The 24,604-nt window shown below is 40.1% G+C and overlaps 1 protein-coding gene across 2 annotated transcripts in view; it reads left to right on the forward strand.

The window, feature by feature from the left end:
• Window positions 1-550: 550 nt before the first annotated feature.
• Window positions 551-24,604, forward strand: part of P4HA1 (prolyl 4-hydroxylase subunit alpha 1) — a 93,128-nt gene continuing 69,074 nt past the window's right edge. The window contains exons 1-5 of one of the 2 annotated variants that reach the window (XM_007963074.3): window positions 551-761; window positions 15,595-15,702; window positions 16,671-16,767; window positions 18,191-18,342; window positions 21,353-21,490. In XM_007963074.3, coding sequence (XP_007961265.1) covers window positions 15,627-15,702; window positions 16,671-16,767; window positions 18,191-18,342; window positions 21,353-21,490 — 463 coding nt within the window. In that variant the 5' untranslated portion in view covers window positions 551-761; window positions 15,595-15,626. The remainder of the gene's footprint in view (window positions 762-15,594; window positions 15,703-16,670; window positions 16,768-18,190; window positions 18,343-21,352; window positions 21,491-24,604) is intronic. The other variant, XM_007963073.3, reaches the window with a different exon arrangement.

Below are 24,604 nucleotides of genomic sequence, written 5' to 3' on the forward strand. Positions count from 1 at the left end.
GAGACGTTGTTAACGCCTAGTGTTACACACAGGACTGAGGCAGGATTTGAATTCAGATAACCTGACCCTGGAGCTCTCAGTCTATTATCTACTGATAAGGTATAAAGGTAGGAGATAGAGCAACGTTAGTATAAAAAGAGTGCTGAGATGTGAGAGGGAGTTTAGCAAAGCAAAAAGCCTTTAGGGACAAGACAGCTGAGATACCAAGACAGAATATCTATTATTTTCCACCCTATAAAAATTCTTCTTTATTTTCTACACTCCCACGTTCCTCTTCTCAATTTTAAGATACTTTATGGCTGGTGGCCTCGTCGCTTAGGCCTGACGCGGACCCTGAAATCAAAGAGGCAAACTGAACAGGAGCGGGGAAACCCCGTGGTAACTACGGTAACGCTGGCGGGGCGAGAACCCTGCGCAGGCGCGTTACATCTCAGGCCCGCTTACCCACACCACGGCGGCCGGTCCCACCCACTCCTCCCAGCCTCAGATTCCACGGGCCGGCCACGGGTGGGGGCAGCAGGGAGGCCCGAGCTTGGCGCCTGCGCAGTCGCCGGAGCGCTGGTGTGATCAAGCTCACGTAGCGAGGGCTGCAGTCGCCTCCTCCCTGGCGCTGCCGTCGCGGCCTAGAGGTTATAAAAGGGCTAACGGGCTCCCTCTGCTGCCCAGTTGCGCCGCCAGCGGGCTGAGGGCAGGAAGTAGCCGCTCCGAGTGGAGGCAACAGGGGACTGAAGAGCGCGCCGCCCTCCTGTCCCACTTTCCAGGTGAGACGCTCCCTCGACCCGGGAGACTGAGACTGAGGCCACTGGGCAGCCGTGGACCTTCTTGGACAGCTGCGGCGATCCATTCCTCTCAGCTGTGGTGGGACTTCTGGGCCGGGGGTTCCCCAGGTTACCACAGCAGCCTCGGTACCTTCCCCTCGGGAGACTCGGCCCCTCTCCCTGCGCCACGCGACTCCCGGCGACCTTGCTCCTTCGTGCCCCCCTTTCTACCTCCGTCCTCGGTGTGCCTCGGACCGCTTGGGCTGCTGCAGCCTCAGTCCCCGCCCCAGGGACCAGGACTTTCTTGAATTTTCCTTCCCGGGGAGGAATCACCCTGTTGAATTTTTTTTTTTCCCCCAAGTTTCCCTGCACCTGGTCCTCCCTAACGAGGCTAAGGGGAACGCGAGCGCGGGGCGTGAGTTTTTGACCGCCACAGCCGCAGATGGTTCGCAAGTGGCGGTGGAGAGCGGATTTTAAGGCTTGGAGCTGAATCCGAAACGCGCCAGGCATTTTTGCCCTATCGAAAGTCGCCGGGAGCTGGGGGGACCTCCCCAGAAAGTTCCGGCTGAACTCATCTGTTGCGCGCAGCGGTGCAGTATTAGCAGCCAGACGTAGCCCGGGGCGCCGAGTTTTGTGCTCCTAGCGCCGAGGAAGTAGGCTCTCGGGTCACCTCGTCGTCAGGGAAGCTTCCTTCCCTCTTCTTCCCCACAACTTTTTTAAAAAAGAGATAAGAGCTCTTTCAGTCTCTGTCTCTGTGTCTCTTTGGCTCTGTCTCCCGAGAATTTGCAGCTTTTAAAAGTCCACATCAGTCCAACAAATTACATGGTTGTGTGAGGATTTTGAGTTGGATTACATGGCTGGCCCCCGGATGTATGTTTCAATGGGGAGGAAGGATGGTATGATAACTATGAGTCTCTTTCTCCTAAATAATCTAATCTGTTGAATACAAATTCAATGTTTAGATGCTAACATCTTACGCGTTCCGGATTGAGTGAAGACTCGGAATTTTGCACTGTTTTCTTTAAAAAAAGGGTTAAAGAAGCAGCTAGATCCTCTTGTAGGAATTGATCTAAAAGGCCAAAGAGACTTGCCAATTTCCACTTAACTGTTTCTGGTTTCTCCGAGAGCGGTGGTTCTTGGACTTTCCCTTGGAATGCACTCGGAGGGGATGAAATAGCCACTACGTGAAGGGGGGAAGGGCAAAGACGTGGCAGCAGTGTTCTTTCATCAATTTTTTACTCTCCTTTTTTTTAAAGTTCTGGTTAGAAACGTATTTCCCCTTTTAGGTTTAGACATAGCTTATGAATGAGGCTTGTCTTTTCCTAAAATAATCAGATGAAAAATTCAGTCTGCAAAGCAGGAACATTGGAAGTTAATTTAAACGTTTAAAGGGATTTTTAAAATCAAGTTTCTATGGAGAAAATGGGTATCCTAAGAGGATGTATTCAAGAAGCTGAACGTGAACAACCTCAACTATATTTTGTCTTGATTTGAAATGTGAATACACACCCCGTGATTTTTTTTAACCTTGTGAGCATAATTTAAGAATCTGAAACGTGAACTTCAAATTTTGCATTTTTCTTTATGTGGGAAACAGAGATTTTATCACTTACCTTTAATAAAAGTCATAGTCAGTTTTGGTTTTGAGACGTTGTGCCTTAAGTCCTGCCATTGTTTTTGATAGCTGATGGCAAATGCCTCTTAGATTTACATAGACTAACTAGGAAAAGGATCATTTCTCTTTTAAATGGGTAGTGCTATTTTTATTGACATTTTGAAATGAGTTTCATTTTGAGGTACTGAAAACCAGGACTTTGGTAGAAGGATAATTACATTGACCATTTTGTGTTTTGGTAACTTAGATGGTAAAACAGATGAAAAATGTGTACAACTTTTAATTATGCCAAAAAAAATTAGACAGTGCAAAAGACAATTTAAAAAAAAAGTTTTATATTGCCTGTGTGGTATGGGTTGTTGCGGATGAATCTTGGCTTTTCGGCAAGCAGTCGTTAACTTTTTCTATTACTGCAGAGGAAGTTGTATACTGAAAAGCAGTATTTTTCAGTAGGGCAATTAAGTTCAGACGGCATTTATTCCAGGGATGCAGCAAGAGCTGGGACAGCCATAAAGCTTGTGAGCCTGCCTTTCTGTGGAAGGAATGCTTTATTTTACTTAGTAACCAGTTATCAACTAGGATATAATTATTGCTCTTTGGTTGACCTGTGAGATACATAATAGTGGTTCTCAAACTATTTTAAGGTCATGAAATCCTTTTAGAATCTAATGGAATCTGTGGTCCTAGGTCAGAAAATGCAAATACACCCTTCATGGAATGTTATATGTCACTTCCTGCTCCCCCACTCAAGTCCATCCATGAACTCTCTTATAAGAACCCCTAAAAAGTAAGAGATGTGAAGCTACTCTTTAAGGGTATCTAGGTGTCTTGAGGCAGTATTGAATATTTCTGAAAATTGATTTGGGCGTGTAAGTCTGACTGGACTTGTATATGTGGGTGACCCTAATACATTTTTGCCAAAAGGGTTTTAGCAAAAGTTAATAGGTTGTTAGAATTGTTAAACTGCTAAATTGTGTAGTCTGTGAAAGTATATCACATTGCATGCTCCCTCCTATATATGGTAACTTATCTTTGGTTTTCCATTGAAAGTGGAACAGGCTTGGAAGTAATTGCACAGGCTCTTGGCATTAAGCTTTATTGCTTTTCTTGCAGTGAGATCTTGAATCTTGTAATTAAACCATAATGTGTTGTGTGTGTATAAATATATGAATATATATAAAAAATCCAAATAAAATGAGTATGTGTGTGTGCACACACATATATATATATATATATATATATTTTTTTTTTTTTTTTTTTTGAGACGGAGTCTCACTCTGTCACCCAGGCTGGAGTGCAGTGGCGCAATCTCGGCCCACTGCAAGCTCTGCCTCTGGGGTTCACACCATTCTCCTAAGCCTCCCGAGTAGCTGGGACCAGAGTTGCCCGCCACCACGCCCAGCTAATTTGTTGTATTTTTAGTAGAGATGGGGTTTCACCGTGTTAGCTAGGATGGTGTCAATCTCTTGACCTTGTGATCCGCCCGCCTCGGCCTCCCAAAGTGCTGGGATTACAGGTGTGATCACGCCACTGTGCCCGGCCAAAGCTTTGTGTTTCTATTCAAGAAAATTTATTTGTATAAATTGAAGCTGCCCTGTCATTAGTTTTTCTCTAGCTGAATAAGTATTGTACCTAAACAAAAGCTTTGGCAATTCAAAAGGACTCTCATTTAGGTTACTCCAGCAGTTTTTAAACTCTGTGTGATGAAAAACATTCTTTTTCCTTGTCTTCCTTTGGATGATCAGTATGACTGTTAGTATATTTGGTTTGATATTTGCTAAAAATACATTATAGAGATTCAGACTTCTTACCTAGTTGTCATTAGTGAATGGGTACTATATTGGGACTTCCTCTTCCTCATGTTTAGTGTTTCATAAAAATGTGTCCATATTTTGTTTATTCATTTCTTTCTTAAATAGTAATATTATGTGGAATTAGTACACTCAACCTTTCTTTTTTTTTTTTTTTTTTTTTTGGAGAGAGGATCTTGCTCTGTTGCCCAGGATGGAGTGCAGTGGCGTGATCATAGCTCACTGCAGCCTTGAACGCCTGGGCTCAAGCAATCCTTCTGCCTCAGCCTCCGGGTGTAGCTCGGGGTACAGGTGCACACCACCATGCCTAGCTAATTTTTAAATTTTTTGTAGATATGGGATCTTGCTCTGTTGACCAGCCCAGTCTTGAACTCCTGGCCTCAAGTGATTCTCCCATCTGCCCCACAAAGTGTTGGGATTATAGGCGTGAGCCACCATGCCTGGTCATCCTTACTCTCTTGTTGGACACTTGAGCTGTTTCTCCATTATAAGTAGTGCAAAGAGAGGACTGTAATTTAGTGGTTTATTTTATCAACCTGTATAACTACAGTAAACTTGAACCAATTTTTTAATTTTTAAATTTATATTTAAATTTTTTTTTAGAGACAGGGTCTTACTGTGTTGCTCAGGCATGGTGGCTAATGCCTGTAATCCCAGCACTTTGGAAGGCTAAGGCAGGAGGATCACTTGAGGCCAGGAGTTCAAGACCAGCCTGGTCAGCATAGTGAGACCCCATCTCTCTACAAAAATAATTTTTTTTAATTAATAGGGCATGAGGTTGCAGATATCTGTAGTGTAACTACTTGGGAGGCTGAGGTGGGAGGATCGCATGAGCCCAAGAGTTGGAAGCTGCAGTGAGCTATGATAGCACCATTGCACTCTAGCCTGGTAATGGCGCAAGACCCTGTCTCTTTAAAAAAAAAAAAAAAAAAAAGACATTTACAATATGCCCAGTAGACTGTAGGAGAATCAAGAATGATGAGAAATGTTTCATAGGAGAAGTAGGTCATAAAAAGTACATGATGTATCACCATGTGGCTAACATTTTACTAGATATTAAATCTGTAGCACTGAATGGAAATGCATATCTAGATTCACATCCTCTGCAACCACTAATTCATTTATCCCTATTGTAGTATATATGGTCTTATTTTGTCTGTCTTTACCTCAACTTGAGAAATTTGGATCTGGCATTAGAATAGAGAGAGAATTGAAGGCTAGAAAGAGAAGGGGTAGACTGGGGTAAATAAAAGTGGAATTTTGGCAGAATAGCCTTGGGAGGGATGAAACTGAGTATACCTGGGCCTCAGAGCAATAATCCATTTGTTAGGAGGAAAGGGACTGCTAAAGCTAGCTTTTGAGTATTTTACTCTGACCTGAGTGGCCTTGGTCTGAATAGCTCATATTCAGAGATGAGTATATTTAACTTTTTTGTACTAAGAATAGCATTTGAGTAATGCTATAGGTACATATGAGAATTTGGCCTTCATCTCTGCAGAGTCAGTTAAACACAAGTTTCTCTAGATATTCCCATTACAGGAATCAAAGTTCTTTGATTTTTGGAACTTCAGTAAAACCCAAGAATGAATAGCTGAGAACTATCATTGGAGAAAAGGTAGACATACGGATCAATTGAACAAAATAGAGAACTTAGTCACACAAAAATTGTCAGTTCATTTTGAAACAGTGTAAGGGCAATTCAATAGAGGATAGTATGGAACAGTTGAATATTCATATGCAAAGAAAAAAAAGAATCTTTGTTTTATTGGGACACCAAGTATCCACTGTTGGACACTGGGCAGTCAGTCCCTTGCCCAGGAATTTATATGAATATAGGGACAAATGACATGAATCCACCAATGGATATGAAATAAAGTTTACTTACACAGTAAACAGCAAAAGGATTCCTCAAGGTCAAGGACTTAGGTTTAGTCCAGAATGAAGCAAAAGTGAAACAGGGTGGGTGGCTTTGGTTTTCATTGTGACCAAAAGGTGGAAATTGTTTGATGGTTCCCATGTGTGGTATTTACGTGGTTTCAACTTCACACCAATACCAAGGGAGGGAATACCTGGGCTTTCTTACAGACTTACCCAGATGTGGGACAAAAGGGAGAGAAGTGTGGGACTTGAAAGCAATCCGCACTCAAATATCAAAATGAAATCTTTTTCTTTATTAGAGCCTCAATCTGTACTTCACACTCTATGCAAAAATAAGTTCAAAATGGTTCATAGGCTGGGTCTGGTTGCTCACATTTGTAATCCCAGCATTTTGGGAGGTTGAGGCAGGAGGATTGCTTGAGCACAGGAGTTTGAGACTAGCCTTGGCAATAGAGTGAGACCCATTTCTATTTTAAAAAGGTTCATAGATTGTGAAGTAAAATGTACAGCTATAAAATATTTGAAAGAAAACATAGGAAAAAAAATATATATATATTTTTTGAGACAGAGTCTCGCTTTGTCGTCCAGGCTGGAGTGCAGTGGCGGGATCTCGGCTCACTGCAAACTCTGCCTCCCAGGCTCACACCATTCTCCTGCCTCAGCCTCCCATGTAGCTGGGACTACAGGCATCCGCCACCACGCCCGGCTAATTTTTTGTATTTTTAGTAGAGATGGGGTTTCACTGTGTTAGCCAGGATGGTCTCGATCTCCTGACCTCGTGATCTGCCTGCCTTGGCCTCCCAAAGTGCTGGGATTAAGGCATGAGCCACCGTGCCTGGCCGGACAAAAATATTTTTGACCATGGGTCAGGCGGAGATTTCTTGAACATGATACCGAGAACATGATTCATAAATGAGCGAACTGATAAATTAGACTTCATCAAAATTAAGAACTTCTGTTCTTCCAAACACTCTGTTGAGAGAATAAAAAGACTTCACAGACTGGGAGAAAATATTCCCCATCACATATTTGACCAAAAATAGACTGTATAAGGAACTCAAAGCTGGGCATGGTGGCTCACTTCTGTAATTCCAGAACTTTGGGAGGCCAAGACTGGAGAATTGCTTGAAAGTCCAGGAGTTTGAGACCAGCCTGGGCAACACAGTGAGACCCCATCTCTATTAAAAAAATTCAGTAAGTAAACAACTTAATTTAAAAGAGCAAAAGATTTGAGTTGACACTATGCAGGAAGGTGTATGAACAGCAGATAAACACCCCAAAAGGTGTTAAATATAGGCCGGACATGGTGGCTCATGCCTGTAATCCCAGAACTTTGGGAGGCTGAGGTGGTCAGATCACCTGAGGTTAGGAGTTCAAGACCAGCCCAGCCAACATAGCGAAACCCTGTCTCTACTAAAGTACAAGATTAAGTTAGATGTGGTGGCACGTGCCTGTAATCCCAGCTACCTGGGAGACTGAGACATGAGAATCACTTGAACCCAGGAGGCGGAGGTTGCAGTGAGACAAGGTTGTGCCACTGCATTCCAGCCTGGGTGACAGAGTGAGACTCTGTCTCAAAAATAAAAAATAAAAAGGCATTAAACATCATTAGTAATGTGGAATTGCAAATTAAACCCATAATGAGATACCACTATATGCCTATTGTGAAAATTAAGATATTAAGAGAAAGTAAGGAAAAAACGGCAATACAAAATGCTAGTAAGAATGTGGAGCAATGGAAACTTTCTTCCTTTGCTGTTGGGAGGGCAAATAGTATAGCTACTGTGGAGAAATGTTTGGCAGTTTTTTATGAAGGTAAATATACACTTGTAATATGACCCAACATTCCCACTCCTAGGTATTTACCCAAGTGAAATGAGAACTTAGGTTGACTTCCTTTTTTTTTTTTGAGATGGAGTCTCACTCTCTTGCCCAGGCTGGAGTGCAGTGACACAATATCGGCTCACTGCAACCTCCGCCTTCTGGGTTCAAGCAGTTCTCCTTGCCTCAGCCTCCCAATTAGCTGGGATTTACAGGCACGTGCCACCACGCCTGGCTAATTTTTGTATTTTTAGTAGAGATGGGGTTTCACCATGTTGGCCAGGTTGGTCTTGAACTCCTGACCTCAAGTGATCTGCCTGCCTCGGCCTCCCAGAGTGCCAGGATTACAGGCATGAGCCACCGCTCCTAGCCGGTTTTCTTTTTAATTTTTTAAAAACAGCTTTATTGAGTAATAATTTTTGTACCATACAATTTTCCCTTTGAAGTATGCATTTCAGTGACTTTTAATATATTCACAGTTGTGTTACCACAACAATCAATTTTAAAACATTTATTTCACTCCAAAAAGAAACCCCAGACCCAGTAGCAGTCACTCTGATTGTCCCTTGCCTAGCCCTGGGCAACCACTAATCTACTTTTGTCTCTAGAGATTATTTTACTTAATGTTTTCAAGTTTCATTTGTGTTATAACATATATCAGTACTTCATTTCCGTTTATAGCCAAATAATATTCCATTGTATGGATAGAACCACACTTTGTTTACCCACTAATGGATATTTAGGTTATTTCCACCCTTTTGGCTATTATGAATAATGCTGCTGCCATGAACATTCATGCACAAGTTTTTGTGTGGACATGTGTTCTCATTTCTTTTGGGTATAGACCTATGAGTGAAATATCTGGGCCATATGGTTACTCTGTTTAGCTTTTTTGAGGAACTAAACTGTTTTCCAGACCAACTGCCTCATTTTACATTTCTACCAGCAATGTATCAGAGTTCCAGTTTCTCCCTGTCCTTGTCAATACTTGTAATTGTGTGTCACTTTTTGTTTTAAAGAGATGAAGTCTCACTGTGTTGCCCAGGTTGGAGTACAGTGGCCATTCTCAGGTGCAATCATAGTGCACTTATATGCTCAAACTCCTAGACTCCAGTGATCCTCCTGCCTCAGTCTCCCAAGTAGATGGAACTACAGGTGTATGCCACTGTACCCACTAGTCATTTTTTACTGTAGCTATCAAAGTGGCAGTGAAGTGGTATCTCATTGTGGAATTGATTTGCATTTTCATAGTGATGAATGATGTTGAACATCTTCTCACGTACTTGCCTCTTTGGAGAAATGTCTATTCAAATCTTTTGCCCATTAAAAAAAATTACTGGCCGGGTGCGGTGGCTCACAACTGTAATCCCAGCACTTTGGGAGGCCGAGGCGGGCAGATCACCTGAGGTCGGGAGTTCAAGACCAGCCCGACCAACATGGAGAAGCCCCGTCTCTACTAAAATACAAAATTAGCCAGGCGTGGTGGCTTATGCCTGTAATCCCAGCTACTCGGGAGGCTGAGGCAGGAGAATTGCTTGAACCCAGGAGGTGGAGGTTGCAGTGAGCTGAGATTGTGCCATTGCACTCCAGCCTGGGCAACAAGAGCAAAACTCTGTCTCAAAAAAAAAAAAATTATTGAGTTCTGAGTTCTTTATATATTTGGATTCTAAACCTGATCGGAAATGTGATTTGCAAATACTTTTTTATGTTGTCTTCACTTTCTTGAAGCACAGCAGTTTTAGATTTTGGCAAAGTTCAATTTGTTTATTTCTTTGGCTTCTTGTGCTTTAGGTGTCATATCTAAGAAACTGTTGCCTAAGCGTTATGATTAATTGCCTAATCCAAAGTTATGAAGATAATTTTTTTTAATGAGATGGACTCACTCTGTCGTCCAGACTGGAGTGCTGTGGCACAATCATGGCTTATAGTACCCTCTGCCTCCTGGGCTCAAGCAGTCCTTCCACCTCAGCCTCCTGAGTTGCTGGGACTGCAGGAGCATGCCACCATGCCTGGCTGATACTTGTGTTTTTTGGTAAAGATTGAGTTTCACCATGTTGCCAAGGCTGGTCTTGAACTCTTGAGCTCAAGTGATCCTTCCATCTTGGCCTCCCATAGTGCTGGGATTACATACACCTCGGTGGCATGAACCACCAAGCCTGGCCAGTTTATTGTCTTAAACTTCAAAATGGTCTTAATGTGTTAATTTTAGGGCATATTGAAAGTTTTCTTGTTTATTCCCAGGTAATTAAGTGTTGCTGTTGCAAATGAACTTTTTAAAATTTTTTCCTGTGATTGGTTATTCTTTGTATATAACGGTCATTTTCTAAAGAGAATGCCAGTTTTTTCCCTCAAATAATCATTTTTCAAGTAGTATAACTGCTGTATAAAATTCATTCTTGGGTTGGGCACGGTGGCTCACACCTGTAATCCCAGCACATTGGGAGGCTCAGGCGGGAAAACTGCTTGAGTCCAGGAGTTGGAGACCAGCCTGGGCAACATAAGGAGATCCCAACTCTACAAGAAATAAAAGAAAATTTAAAAAATTGACCGGTCATGGTGGCACAAGCCTGTAGTCCAAGCTACTCAGGAAGCTGAGGTGGAAGGATCGCTTGAGCCCTGGAGGTCAAGGCTGCAGTGAACTGTGATTGCTCCACTGCACTCCAGACTGGGCAACAGAGCCAGACCCTGTCTCCGAAACAACACAATTAGTCTTGAATGAAGTTTCATGAAAACTGCTGAATTTGGAATTGTTTGCCTTACTTCACTTCATAATTTATATTTAAGTTTAAGAAATCTAAAATGCATATTGTACAAACAAAACTTTTTTTTTTTTTTTTTTTTTTTTGAGACGGAGTCTTGCTCTGTCACCCAGGCTGGAGTACAGTGGCGCGATCTCGGCTCACTGCAACCTCTGCCTCCTGGGTTCAAGTGATTCTCCTGCCTCAGCCTCCTGAGTAGCTGGGATTACGGGCGCCTGCCACCACGCCCGGCTAATTTTTGTATTTTTGGTAGAGACAGGGACCATGTTGGCCAGGCTAGTCCTTGAACTCCTCACCTCAGGTGGTCCATCCACCTTGGCCTCCCAAAGTGCTGGGATTACAGGCGTGAGCCACCACACCTGTCCTTACTGTTATTTTTATGGGTACAGAGTCTCTCTCACGCAGGCTAGAGTGCAGTAGCCCATTCATGGCCCACTGCAGCCTCTACCTCCCAGACTCAAGTGATCCTCCAGCCTCAGCCTACTGAGTAGCTGGGACTACCACCACACCTGGCTATTTAAAAATTTTTTTTTATAGAATTGGGGTTTCCTTGTGTTGCCCAGGCTGGTTTCAAACTCCTAGCCTCCAGTGATCCTCCCGCTTTAGCCTCCCAATATGTTGGGATTACAGTCATGAGCCACTGTACCCAGTTTAGGCTTAAGTATCTTTGAAAAAGAAAGTGAAATGTAGAGGCTTATAGAACTAGAAAATGGAATATGCTCAAAACCTTATATTATTTGTTAGTTACTCTTTTGTTAGAGAGTAATTAACTACTTCTTAAAAGGTTTAGGGTATCTTAATATAAGAGTTAATGCTTTAGGTTTATTATTTTGTATGAAGTTAATTTTTTTGTTACTATAAAAATATATTACAGGAGGTCTGGAAAATACAGAGATATAAAAGAAAATTATCAGCCAGGCGTGGTGGCTCACGCCTGTAATCCCAGTACTTTGGGAGGCTGAGGCAGGCAGATCACGTGAGGTTAGGAGTTCGAGACCAGCCTGGCCAACATGGCAAAACCCCGTCTATACTAAAAATACAAAAATTAGCCGGGCGTGTTGGCAGATGCCTATAATCCCAGCTACTTGGGAGGCTGAAGCAGGAGAATCGCTTTAACCCGGGAGACAGAGGTGGCAGTGAGCCGAGACTGCGCTACTACACTCCAGCCTGGGCAACAGAATGAGACTCTTGTCTCAAAAAAAAAAAAAAAAAAGAAAATTATCTACTGTTTTGCTAACCAGAGACAATTACACTTTGGTGAATTTCCTCTGCATATGTTCTTGCATAGTTATGACCATATTATGATGTTAATTTTTTCTTTGTTTTGACCAGTGTTAATTTATTTATAACTTTGTGTTGTGGTAATGAAAACATAATCTTAGTCAGTATAGATTCCACCAGGGTTGTATGATAATTTTTAAATCTTGTTTTTTCATTTAACTCTACAAGTTAAAGGATGTGTTCATTTTAAGTTTCTTGGCATATAACAACATTAAATAATTTTGCTTGTTAATTGTTCACTTGATGGGCAAAAATGGTGTCTTATTTTATATCATTAATTACTAATAAGTTTGAGCATTTTTTGTTGAGCTAACAACTTTTCCTTTTTGTGAGTTCCAAGTTCTTTATCCACTTGTCTATTAACATCTTAGTGGTTTTCTTATTGATTTGTATGAGCTCCTTAAAAGTGCTCTATTTTCTTTAAATGATTTTCTAGTTTGAGTTTTAAAGTTTTTTTCTTTTTTCCTCACACATAAGCTTATTTTGTGTATTCAAATTCCATCTGGCTTTTGATAGGTTGTTTTCTTTCTCTCTCTCTCTTTTTTTTTTTTTTTTTTCCCTGAGATGAGGTCTCACTTTGTTGTCCAGGCTGGAGAGCAGTGACAAGATCATGGCTCACTGCAGCCTCAACCTCCTGGTCTCAAGTGATCCTCCTGCGTTAGCCTCCCAAGTAGCTGGGACCACAGGTGTATGCCACCATGCCCAGCTAATTTTTTGATATATATATATATTTTTTTTTGTAGAGATGAGGTCTTGCTATGTTGCCCAGTCTGGTCTCAAACTCCTGAGTTCAAACGATCCTCTTGCCTTGGCCTCCCAAAGTACAGGGATTACAGGTGTGAACCACTGTGCCCGGGCATTTTCTTATTTTTAAGTTTAGAAATTCTCTGCTTTTAGAGATCTGATAACTATTCTGTTGTTGCTGTTTGTTTTACTTTGTTTTGTTGATTATAACTATGTAATCCATCTAGAATTTATTTTGAAACATGATGTACGGTAAAGATACTTATTTTTTCTATGATTGTTTTGAATTTTTACATAGGCTCTGTCATTCTTAAAATATTTTCATGCTATTTGAAGAAAAATACTATCTTAAGCTGGTTATTTTTAGTTATTTCTGTAGGCTAATGGTTTTTAATTCCTTGTGAGATTTAAGGACAATGAGAAATGACAAAAAACTTTAGTGACAATATATTTTAACAATGGCAAAATAACCTGTTTTCTGACAAATCTAAACTCTCTTATCAGAGTTAAAAGTTTAGATAACATTTGTGATTAGCCTTCTGTTAGTACAGTGAAAACATTTGTATTTTCTGCAAATAGCATTTATCCATGAAGAAAATTAGAATAGAAATCTGTTTAAACGGAAAATTCTAGACTCTTCAGACAGCTCAGGCTTTTCAAAAAGCCTTGTGCTTTGGCAGGAGCCCAGGATAGGAAGTGTCTACATCTGCTACATTCTAGAAGCCTTCCCCAAATCACTGTAACGTAGCCAAAAGAGCAGTGTATTTCATTACTTTGTGGTTCTGGAAATATCTGGAAGTTTGCCGCAAACTCGAGGGAGGAGACTAAGGAGTACTTGCAATTTTTGTGGTGATCTGTTTTTATTGAGATTCAAGTTAGTGGGACAGTGGGGTTATTTTTTAGCTCTTGTAGAATGGGGAGCTTTCAGTTTGAACTTGAGCCTTTTGGTTTAGCTCATGTTACATAGGAAGACGAGTCAGAGGGGCCTGCACAAAGAGGAACAGGTTGACAAGTCAGTTTAACCAATGGGAGCCTGTTACTGGAGCAAACTATATTGTAATGGTAACTTATTCTCCTGTAAAGTAATAAGAAAGACAAAGTTCATGTTTGTAGGGGAGAAGGAGCAAGAGAAGAGTGCTAGCAGGGCATCTGGGAAAGTGAGGTAAAGCCTTTCTGTTGGTTAGTTTATATCCTCATTTGCCGTGAAGAATCCTCACTAGAAAAGATAGTGCTACCATGTATATAGAGCAAAAACACAAATGGGCTTTGCTGCCAGGTTTAAAAAAAGAAAGAATAGAGGCCACAGACATGTCTTAGGCTAAGTGTTTTTTTTTTTTTTTACATAGAACACAGTTGATAAGAGAAACAAAACTGAAGTCTGGGTCCTTTGAGAGAAAATACTTGTTTAAATGGACATGGCTATTTATTCATTTTGGATTCTCTATAACTTAAAAAAAAAAAAAAAGACATGCACAGTGGTGCAGACCTGTATTTCCAGCTACTCAGGAGGCTGAGGTGGGAGGATCATTTGAGCCCAGGAGTTTGAGTTCAACTTGGACAACATAGCAAGACCCCTGTCTCTTAAAAAACCAAACCAAGAGAACAGTGTCATTGCAATATAATTCATATACCTTATAATTCATCCATTTAGTATTCATGATTCAATGGTTTTTAGTACTTTCACAGAGTCATTCCACCATCAGTCAGTCACCACAGTCAATTTTATTTCATTTATTCATTTGTTTTTTAGAGATGGGGGTCCTACTATCTTGCCCAAGCTGGCTTTGTACTCCTGGGTTCAAGTGATCCTCCTGCCTCATTCTCCCAAGTAGCTGGGACTTCAGGCACCTGCCACTGTGCCTGGCCAGTCAATTTTAGAACATTTTATTGCCCCCAAATCTACAACTTTTGATTGAATTTATTTTAAAAAGTTAAGTTATAGGAAAAAGATGGGCTGGGTGCTATGGCTCACGCACCAGCCCATCCACCCAAAACTTTGGGAGGACAAGGCGGGCGGATCACCTGAGGTCAGGAGTTTGAGACTGTCTAAAAAATACATATATTTTATATATATATATATATATATATATATATATATGAAAAAGATGGAACAAATTAGGAATTTTAAGGATTAATCAGCTCTGAAATCTTTTTCCTTTAAAATATAGTCTAACATTTTGAAAATGTATTGGTAATATTTAATATTTAATAGATAAGTTGGTATATTTTTATGGGAAATTCATGGGATAGGTCCAAATCACAGAGAAAACTTATTTTTCAGGCTATACAAAAAAGCCACCTGCTATTCATTTACTCTAATTGTAATAGTGACTAAGGAGAACAAACTCAGCATGAATTTTTAAGCACAAATTATCAGGTGATAACAAACATACATTCTTTTCTAATATGGGTGCAGTGGCTCATGCTTATAATCCTAGTGCTTTGGGAGGCTGAGGCGGGTGTATCACTTGAGGCCAGGAGTTCAAGACCAACCTGGCCAACATAGCAAAACCTTGTCTCTGCTAAAAAGACAAAAAGTTAGCAAGGTGTGGTGGCACACACCTTTCGTCCCAACTACTTGGGAGGCTAAGGCATAAGAATTGCTTGAACCTGGGAGGCGGAGGTTGCAGTGAGCCAAGATCGCACCACTGGACTCCAGCCTGGGCGACAGAGACTCTATCTCAAAAAAAAAGAAAAAAAAAGCAACAGAATAAAACCACAAAAAAGAAATGTCATGGCAGTACTCTAATTATATGAAAAACAAGATAGTAGCTATTATTAAATTATTACACAATTGATAATAACATCAATTTTATGGGCAACCTTGGAATCTTTTACTTTTTCATAGAAATAATAGATAAGGAACTTTTCCTTCCCTCCTTTTGTATTTTTTAAGTAATGGCTGCATTTCTCTATTTCTGTTGTAGGTGTGTGATCCTGTAAAATTAAGTCTTCCAAGATGATCTGGTATATATTAGTTATAGGAATTCTGCTTCCCCAGTCTTTGGCTCATCCAGGCTTTTTTACTTCAATTGGTAAGTCTTACTACTTGTTGATTTTTTTGGTTTTGCATTTTTTAATTTCCATTTTTTAGTGTTTTAAAATCAGCAAAAACAAATACAGTGTATTCCCAGAGTATAGGTTTATTTGCTGCCCCTTTAAAGGTCCTTTTAAAATAATTTGATATTTTCTTTAATTTTTTTATTATAAAAATGATACATATTCAGGTTAAAATAATTTAATGCATATACTTAGTCTTAATGCACAGATATACAAGTAATATACTGCATATGTATCTAATCTGCTTTTTCCACTTAAGAATCTACTGTGAACACCAGTTTTTTTTTTGTATTATAACTTAGAAAATATTTTATCATTATTATTTTGAATAGAGACAGGGTCTTCCCATGTTGGCCAGGCTGGTCTTCAACTCCTGGTCTCAAGGGATTCTCCTGGCTGGGCCTCCAAAGTGCTAGGATTACAACAGGCGTGAGCCGCCACGCCTGGCCCATAAGTATATACTTATGACTCTTGATTCCAGTATATAAAATGATGGGTTCTCGCATCCTGTTATACATAAACAGATTATTTGAAGCTTTTTTAGTGTGGCTTTTATTTATTAAATAAAAATTTAATTCTAATTAGTCTCAAAAACAAAGGTAAAGGGTTCGAGAAATGAAGTAAAGGTGAAGAAAAATTAATTTTTGGAAAGTAGTGTTGATTTACAATTTAAAAATACATTTGTAGATGTAAAGACAATTTGCCAGCACAGTCTAAAGCTTGCAAAATTAAGTGGCTTGAAAATCAGAACTGGATCTCTTGATTAGAAGTTTTTGGCTTTATTTTGGTTTATCTGGTAAAAAAGGAAGAAAAGATCGTCTCCAGCATATCTGATTCATGCCAGTTAAATTGTCTCATAGAATGAAACAGTCTTAATTATTCTTATTCTTAACATACCTGTTAAGGATATGAGTATTTGATAACCTTCTTCCCCTTCTACTAGGTCAGATGACTGATTTGATTCATACTGAGAAAGATCTGGTGACTTCCCTGAAAGATTATATTAAGGCAGAAGAGGACAAGTTAGAACAAATAAAAAAGTAAGCAAAATGTTTACTTATTATGACTCTGACTAAACCTGGACGTTTTCTTTCTCGAGCTAAAATATTCTTTAAGTAGAAATGAAACCCATTTTTGAACCTTACAAAGCCAGTTGAAATGGCTAAAATACGAGTATAGAGAACGGAGGGTGGATCACTTGAGGCCAGGAGTTTGAGACCAGCCTGGCCAACGTGGTGAAACCCTGTCTCTACTAAAAATACAAAACTAGCTGGGTGTGGTAGCACGTGCCTGTAATCCCAGCTGCTTGGGAGGCTAAGGTAGGAGAATCACTTGAACCCGGGAGGTGGAGGCTACAGTGAGCCAGGATTGTGCCACTGCACTCCAGCCTGGGCTACAGAGCAAGAGACTATCTCAAAAAAAAAAAAAAAAAAAAGGATGGATATGGGAAGTTGACTAATAATTTTTTTTTTTTTTTTTTGAGACAGAGTCTTGCTCTGTTGCCCAGGCTGGAGTGCAGTGACATGATCTCGGCTCACTGCAACCTCCACCTTCCAGGTTCAAGTGATTCTCCTGCCTCAGCCTCCCGAGTGGCTGGGACTACAGGTGTGCGCCACCACGCCTGGGTAATTTTTGTATTTTTAGTAGAGACAGGGTTTTGCCATGTTGGCCAGGCTGGTCTCGAACTCCTGACCTCAGGTGATATGCCCACCTTGGCCTCCCAAAGTACTGGGATTACAGGTGTGAGCCACTGCACCCAGCCTGACTGATAATTTTAAAAGTATTGCTAATATCTTCTATCCTCCTCTAACCTCTTAGTCAACCCACCTGCTGCTGCAATTTTCCAATTCTACTTATCCTTTACTTCCATGGTTCCACTGTAGAGATTATAGTGATAAGTATGGTTAGTGTTATTTAATTGATACAGTTTTTCTCAAATATGAATTTAATTGACTCATGTTCATAGTTAATCCTGACCTGAGAATTCCTGTCTTTTATTTAATGAGTAGCTGAGTGTTCAGTTTTTTCGTTTTAAGATATAGTTTCTAGAAACTGGATGTAAAGACTTAGTATAAGTTGATTTAAATGAACATGTAATTGAATTTGGGTTGGGCTAATTTGTAGTTTGTAATAATCAGTTATTTGGCCCTGGAACCTATGAGGAAATGAATTTTTAGACTTTTACTAGAGGGATTCGGTCACAACTTTTACTAAGACAGGGAGGTTCCATTTACTGTAACCATTTGGGAGAAACAAAATTAAAACAAAAAGTCTATAGTTGTATTGATTCTGCCAAGAGGCTCTTGCTTTTTAAAGAGACCTTATAATTTTACTTTAAAAAGAAACTATAGGTATAGTTTAACTCAAAAACTTCTAGTCATTATTTTTTCTGAGCGTTTCACTAAATTATGTTTTTCCCTATGAAATATACCTATTCTCAGTTTTTATGTTTTACATCTGCAGATGGGCAGAGAAGTTAGATCGGCTAACTAGTACAGCGACAAAAGATCCAGAAGGATTTGTTGGTCATCCAGTAAATGCATTCAAATTAATGAAACGTCTGAATACTGAGTGGAGTGAGTTGGAGAATCTGGTCCTTAAGGATATGTCAGATGGTAAGTCTGAAGAGATTCCTGAGTAAGGCAATATTGCCACCATCTGTAGAAATAATAAAATTAGTGATAAATTCAGTTCCCAGGAAACCAAGTGTTCAGTGTTATAACTGGATTTTGCCTGGATGCATTTGGTTTGAATAGAGTTAATTTAGTCAAAATCCTGAATTCTTTGACTAAAAAAGAAGTAATTTCATTTATTGTTGACTTTTGTTTTGAAATCTGCAAAAGTGAATAGATTATTTGGCATATAGCTTCATTTCTGAGGGTAATCATTTTTATTTTAGGATTACCTTCAAATTTTAAAAAAGTATGTATCTGCAATCAATTTTTAAAAATGTTGGGAGTGTTACTATAAAGAGAAATATTAGCTGTGTTCTATCTAGTATTTTGAAGTTTAGAAGTAGTTTGCTCAATGTAGACAATCAAACTGAGGCTGCAAACCGTAATAGTGAATAAGTGATACAATTGTAGTTGGAGTGTTGAAATGTTGTAGATACTTTAATAACAGACGTAGAAGACTAAATCTGGACTTCAGTAAGGAAGTAAAGGGAATTATACCCCCCCCCCCAAAAAAAAAGAAAAAGAGACGGAAAAGAGCTGAGCTAGTTATGTAGATAAAATACTCCAAGGGTACTTACCAGTGTTTGTAAGCAGTGACTATTATGCACAGGGGTCAGGAAGCCTTGAAACAAAAAATATGGCAAGTACTTGTGAATACTTCTTTACTGTGAGAGGGAAGTGTCCGTGATTATTTTCTGTACCATATAATTCCTTGGGAACCTTTTTTTTTTTTTGGAGATAGGGTCTCACTGTTGCCCAGGCTGGAATACAGTGGTACAATCATGGTTCACTGCAGCTTTGAACTCCTGGGCTCAAGCAATCCTCCCACCTCAGCCTCCCCAGTAGCTGGCACTTCAGGCATAGACCACCACGCTGGGCCAATTAAAAAATTTTTCTTTCGTAGAAACAAGGTCTTGCTATGTTGCCCAGGCTGATCTCAAATTCTTGGCCTCATGTGATCCTTCCACCTCAGCCTCGCACAGTGCTTGGGATTACACATGTGAACCCTGGTTCCTGGCTCCTGAACACATTTTTTAAAGGAAATACACATATTTATTCTCAAGTAATGAACTAAGTTGTTTTATAATGTGAACCTTGGGACCTTGTTGTTTTAATCTGTAGTAGTCATTTCTATAATGCTATAATGCTATATATTTTTAATTTTTCTTAGAATTTTGTTTGTAGCATAAGAAATATTATCGCCTTCTATAAAATTTGCAAAACTTGCTAGTGAAATTCCCTATAGAAATTGCGACTGAGAGTTGGTCATAAAACCAAAAATTATTGTTGGAAACAGAGCAGGTCAAAACTCCCATGCTGATCTAATAATGGAATTACACCAATAAAAAGCCACTGCACGTCAGCTTGGGCAACATGGCAAGACTCTGTCTCTAAAAAGAGACAAAACAGCATAAAAATATGCTTGATATAAACTCTAGCCCTCTTCTAGTTATTTGTTCATTTGTACATTTTCATTTACATAAAAATGCCAGGTCTCAACCAGGCACGGTGGCTCAGGCCTGTAATCCTAGTAATTGGGGAGGCTGAGGCTGGCACATCACTTGAGGTCGGGAATTCGAGAGCAGCTCAGCCAACATGGTGAAACCCCGTCTCTACTGAAAATATAAAAGCCGGGCATGGTGGTGGGCACCTTTAATCCCAGCTATTTGGGAGACTGAGGCAGGAGAATCGCTTGAACCTGGGAGTCAGAAGTTGCCGTGAGCCGAGATTGTGCCACTGCACTCCAGCCTGGGTGACAGTGCAGGACTGCATCTCAAAAAAAAAAAAAAAAAAAAAAAAAAGGCCTGGTGTCTTGCTGTTCAAAATACTTAGTCAGCCGGACACAGTTGCTCACGCCTGTAATCCCAGCACTTCGGGAGGCTAAGGCAGGTGGATCGTTTGATGCCAGGAGTTGGAGACCAGCCTGGGCAACATGGTGAAACCCCATCTCTACTAAAAATACAAAAATTAACTGGGTGTGGTGGCACATGCCTGTAATCCCAGCTCCTTGGGAGGCTGAGGCATGATAATTGCTTGAACCTGGGAGGTGGAGGTTGCAGTGAGCTGAGATCGTGCCACTGCACTCCAGCCTGGATGACAGAGTGAGACTCTGTCTCAGAAAAACCATATAGTTGATTATAAGTTAATCAGTACGAGAGGGAAGTCTCATACCTAATTTTTATTCACAAGTAATGATACTTATATTAAAATTTTAAACTACTTTTTTTGTTTCTTAAGGAGTGTTTCGCATCCATTCTCCTTTAGGTTATAGTTATCAGTAATTGGTTTGTTAGTTTGATTTTTGCTGTACTTTATGTAAATCCTCTTTAAGATTAGCTTTATATATTGTAAATTTTGGTGGATCAACACCATGTTTAATAATTAAACTGATCTAAATATATTTTAGTAAACTAGCTTAGCTGTTGATCTTAAATGTATAATTAATATCGCCTCCTTGTCCTTGAAGAATTCCACCAAACTTTATATATTTACATATTTATATAATGTGTAATACATGGAAGAAGAAAACAACTTTAAGAGCACACATTTTACTTACCATCTGTTATCTGGAAATATGATTGTCAGTGAATGTTATTTTCAGACCCATAAATGTGTTCATTTCCCAAACTTAGTGGATGCACTTTTGTTTTCTTGCTATAACTAAAAACTCATAACTATTATGTTAGGTGATCTTTACCTGCTAATACAGATATAATTTATATAACAGCGTTACAGTTCTTAAACAATACTAGGCTTTTGGAAGATTAAACAAGTTAGAAGTGTGCCAAGTCTCATTCAGTGTATTTAAGTTTTTCTTGTTGAGTATGTAGAACTTTTCATGGTATGGTAGAAAATAATAAAATAGATTTTGAACAGTCCTTCTTAAGTCTCTTTATGGGAAGTTAATGAGGTTTTACATTCTTTTTTTCTTTTATTTATCTATTTCAAGGCTTTATCTCTAACCTAACCATTCAGAGACAGTACTTTCCTAATGATGAAGATCAGGTTGGGGCAGCCAAAGCTCTGTTACGTCTCCAGGATACCTACAATTTGGATACAGATACCATCTCAAAGGGTAATCTTCCAGGTAAGATCATTCTTCCATTCTATAAAAATACCATCATCTAGCTTGTCTGTTGAGTCCATTAAGACAATGTTAGTATAAAAAAGACTTTTGCATTTTAAGATTTTAAGTTGTAGTTTGTTTCATAGCCTTTGAAGACTAAAGAATCACCTTCCCTTTCTCTTAGGGCTTAATAGTTATAGGTAGGCTTCTAGCTTGTTACTCTGAAAACTTGTATTGATAGAGGCTAACTTAAGTAGGGAATTTTAGTGTGTAAAGAAAAGAAACTATCATTTTACCAATTGTTTTTATTCAGAACACCTAATACTATTCGTAAGCTTTGCATGTAAAGCTATAAGGGAATTGACAGTCAAAGTTTATATGTTAAATAATTAAAAGCCAAGATGTTTTGGGTATCCACATATGTTTAAAGTGTTCCATAGTGTGGAACATCCTACTTTCTTACCTATTTTTTGGCAAAGTCCTCTTTTTAAGTTAGTTACTTTCATGATAATTTACTTCTGCCATCCCTCACTTTTTCAAAGTTTGTGACTTATTAACACTAGTATCTCCTGTCATTGTCAGCTGCAGAAATAAAATATGTTGTCTCTGTCTTCATACTGTAATTGATTTTCTTTTCTTTTTTTTTTTTTTTAAGACGGAGTCTCGCTCTGTTGCCCAGGTTGGAGTGCAGTGGCCGGATCTCAGCTCACTGCAAGCTCCGCCCTCCGGGTTTACGCCATTCTCCTGCCTCAGCCTCCCGAGTAGCTGGGACTACAGGCGCCCGCCACTTCGCCAGGCTAGTTTTTTTGTATTTTTTGTAGAGACGGGGTTTCACGGGGTTAGTCAGGATGGTCTCGATCTCCTGACCTCGTGATCCGCCCGTCTTGGCCTCCCAAAGTGCTGGGATTACAGGCTTGAGCCACCGCGCCCGGCTGTAATTGATTTTCTCAGCAAGAAAAATCAGTTTATCAAAATATTTTCTTGCTCATCTCCCTTTATTTGAGATGAAGGTATCTGTTGGTAAAAACTAAACATGTTATAATAGTAAATAAAATTTACGTTAAGCTGGAATATAATTCCATTAATTTGAACTTCCAAAAATGTACAAATTTGCAAATTTTATTTTCAGTTTCTACTAATATTATACATTATAACACTTTTGATAAGATTATAACCTTATTTTAAAAATTGGCTTCAGGTTTAAAACACATTTAATAGATATTAAATAATATGTGCCAGCTATTATGTTAGGTACTGAGTACACATAATGAACAAGACATACACTACCCTTGCCATTAGGGTATTTAACATTCTTACAGATGTAAGATGAGTGCTTGGATGAGAGAAATTCAGGATACCACCATGTGAGCACGTCAAAAGAAACCTATTGCTGAACCTTGTAAGAGATGGTAAAGGAAGAATTCCTGGAAAATATGACGTTAAAAAAATTGAGATCCGGCCGGGCGCAGTGGCTCAAGCCTGTAATCCCAGCACTTTGGGAGGCCGAGACGGGCGGATCACGAGGTCCGGCAATCGAGACCATCCTGGCTAACACGGGTGAAACCCCGTCTCTACTAAAAAATACAAAAAACTAGCCGGGCGTGGTGGCGGGCGCCTGTAGTCCCAGCTACTCAGGAGGCTGAGGCAGGAGAATGGCGTAAACCCGGAAGGCGTAGCTTGCTGTGAGCTGAGATCCGGCCACTGCACTCCAGCCTGGGCGACAGAGCGAGGCTCCGTCTCAAAAAAAAAAAAAAAAATTGAGATCCAATGGATAAGGAATTAGCCAGAAAAATGGGGGAGAGGGAGAGAGGAATGCGTAATGGGTGTGGGAGAAGTGTTCCAGACAGAGAGAACATGTAGAAAGGTCAAAAGGGAAGAGCATATCATATTCAGATAACATGTAGTTTGTATGGCTTAATGTAGAGTGCAAGAGGTGAATGCACCAGGTGGATATGGGGGTTTGGCTTTGTGAGAGTAGTGAGAGCTGAGACTAGAGAGGTAAGCAGAAGCCATCTCTTGGAGAGCTTTGTAAGCCATGTGGAAGAGATTGAACTGTCCTGAGTGCAGTGCGGAGCTATTAAAAAGTTTGTAAAGGGAATTTATGATTTTTCCATTTAGAAATACCATTCTGGCTGCCGAATGGAGATTGGGTTGGGGCCAAGGGACAAAGAACCAGAGAGGAGGCTGTTGCAAATATTTCAGTAAGAGGTGATAGTGGATAGATTATCAGGCTACTTATTGGAGTAGAATAGTAGAATTTGATGATGTACTTGATGGGAATTTCTGGCTTCATCAGCTGGATAGGTTCCATTTAACAAAACAGGGCTGGCATGGTGGCTCATGCCTATATTCCCAGCACTTTAGGAGGCTAAGGTGGAAAGGATCCCTTGAGGCTAGGGGTTCAAGACTAGCCTGGGCAGCATAGCAAGTCCCTGACTCTACAAAAAAATGAAAACTTAGCTGGGTGTGGTGGCGCTTGCTTGCAGTCCTAGCTATTTGGGAGGCTGAGGTGGGACGTACTCACACTGCTATAAAGAAATAGCCAAGACTGGGTAATTTATTTTAAAAAAGAGGTTTAATTGACTCACAGTTCCGCATAGCTAGGGATGTCTTAGGAAACTCACAATCATGGTGGAAAGCACTTCTTCACAGGGTGGCAGGAGAGAGAATGAGTGCCAGCAGGGGAAATGCCAGGTGCTTATAAAACCATCCTATCTCATGAGAACTCACGATCACAAGAACAGCATGGGGGAACTGCCCCCATGATTCAGTTATCTCTTCCTTGTCCCGCCCTTGATAGGTGGGGATTATTACAATTCAAGGTGATATTTGAGTGTGAACACTGAGCCAAACTATATCATGGGAGGATCACTTGAGCCCAGGAGTCAAGGCTGGAGTGAGCCGTGATCACGCCACTGCACTGCAACCTGGGCAACAGAGTGAGACCCCCATTTCAAAAAACAAAAAGCAAAAAAGAAAACATCCCACCTCAGCCTCCCAAATGTGTGGTGTTGGGTAATAAACGTTATTTAGATTACTCTCTGTGTTTTGTTTAAAACATGATTATATTCTCATCAAAATGGTCTTGAATATTATTTAACCCTGATTTCACTGTGTTTAGTCTTAGGGGCAATA

The sequence above is a fragment of the Chlorocebus sabaeus genome, chromosome 9 (genome assembly GCF_047675955.1).
Source record: "Chlorocebus sabaeus isolate Y175 chromosome 9, mChlSab1.0.hap1, whole genome shotgun sequence".
In the NCBI taxonomy this organism is placed as follows: domain Eukaryota; kingdom Metazoa; phylum Chordata; class Mammalia; order Primates; family Cercopithecidae; genus Chlorocebus; species Chlorocebus sabaeus.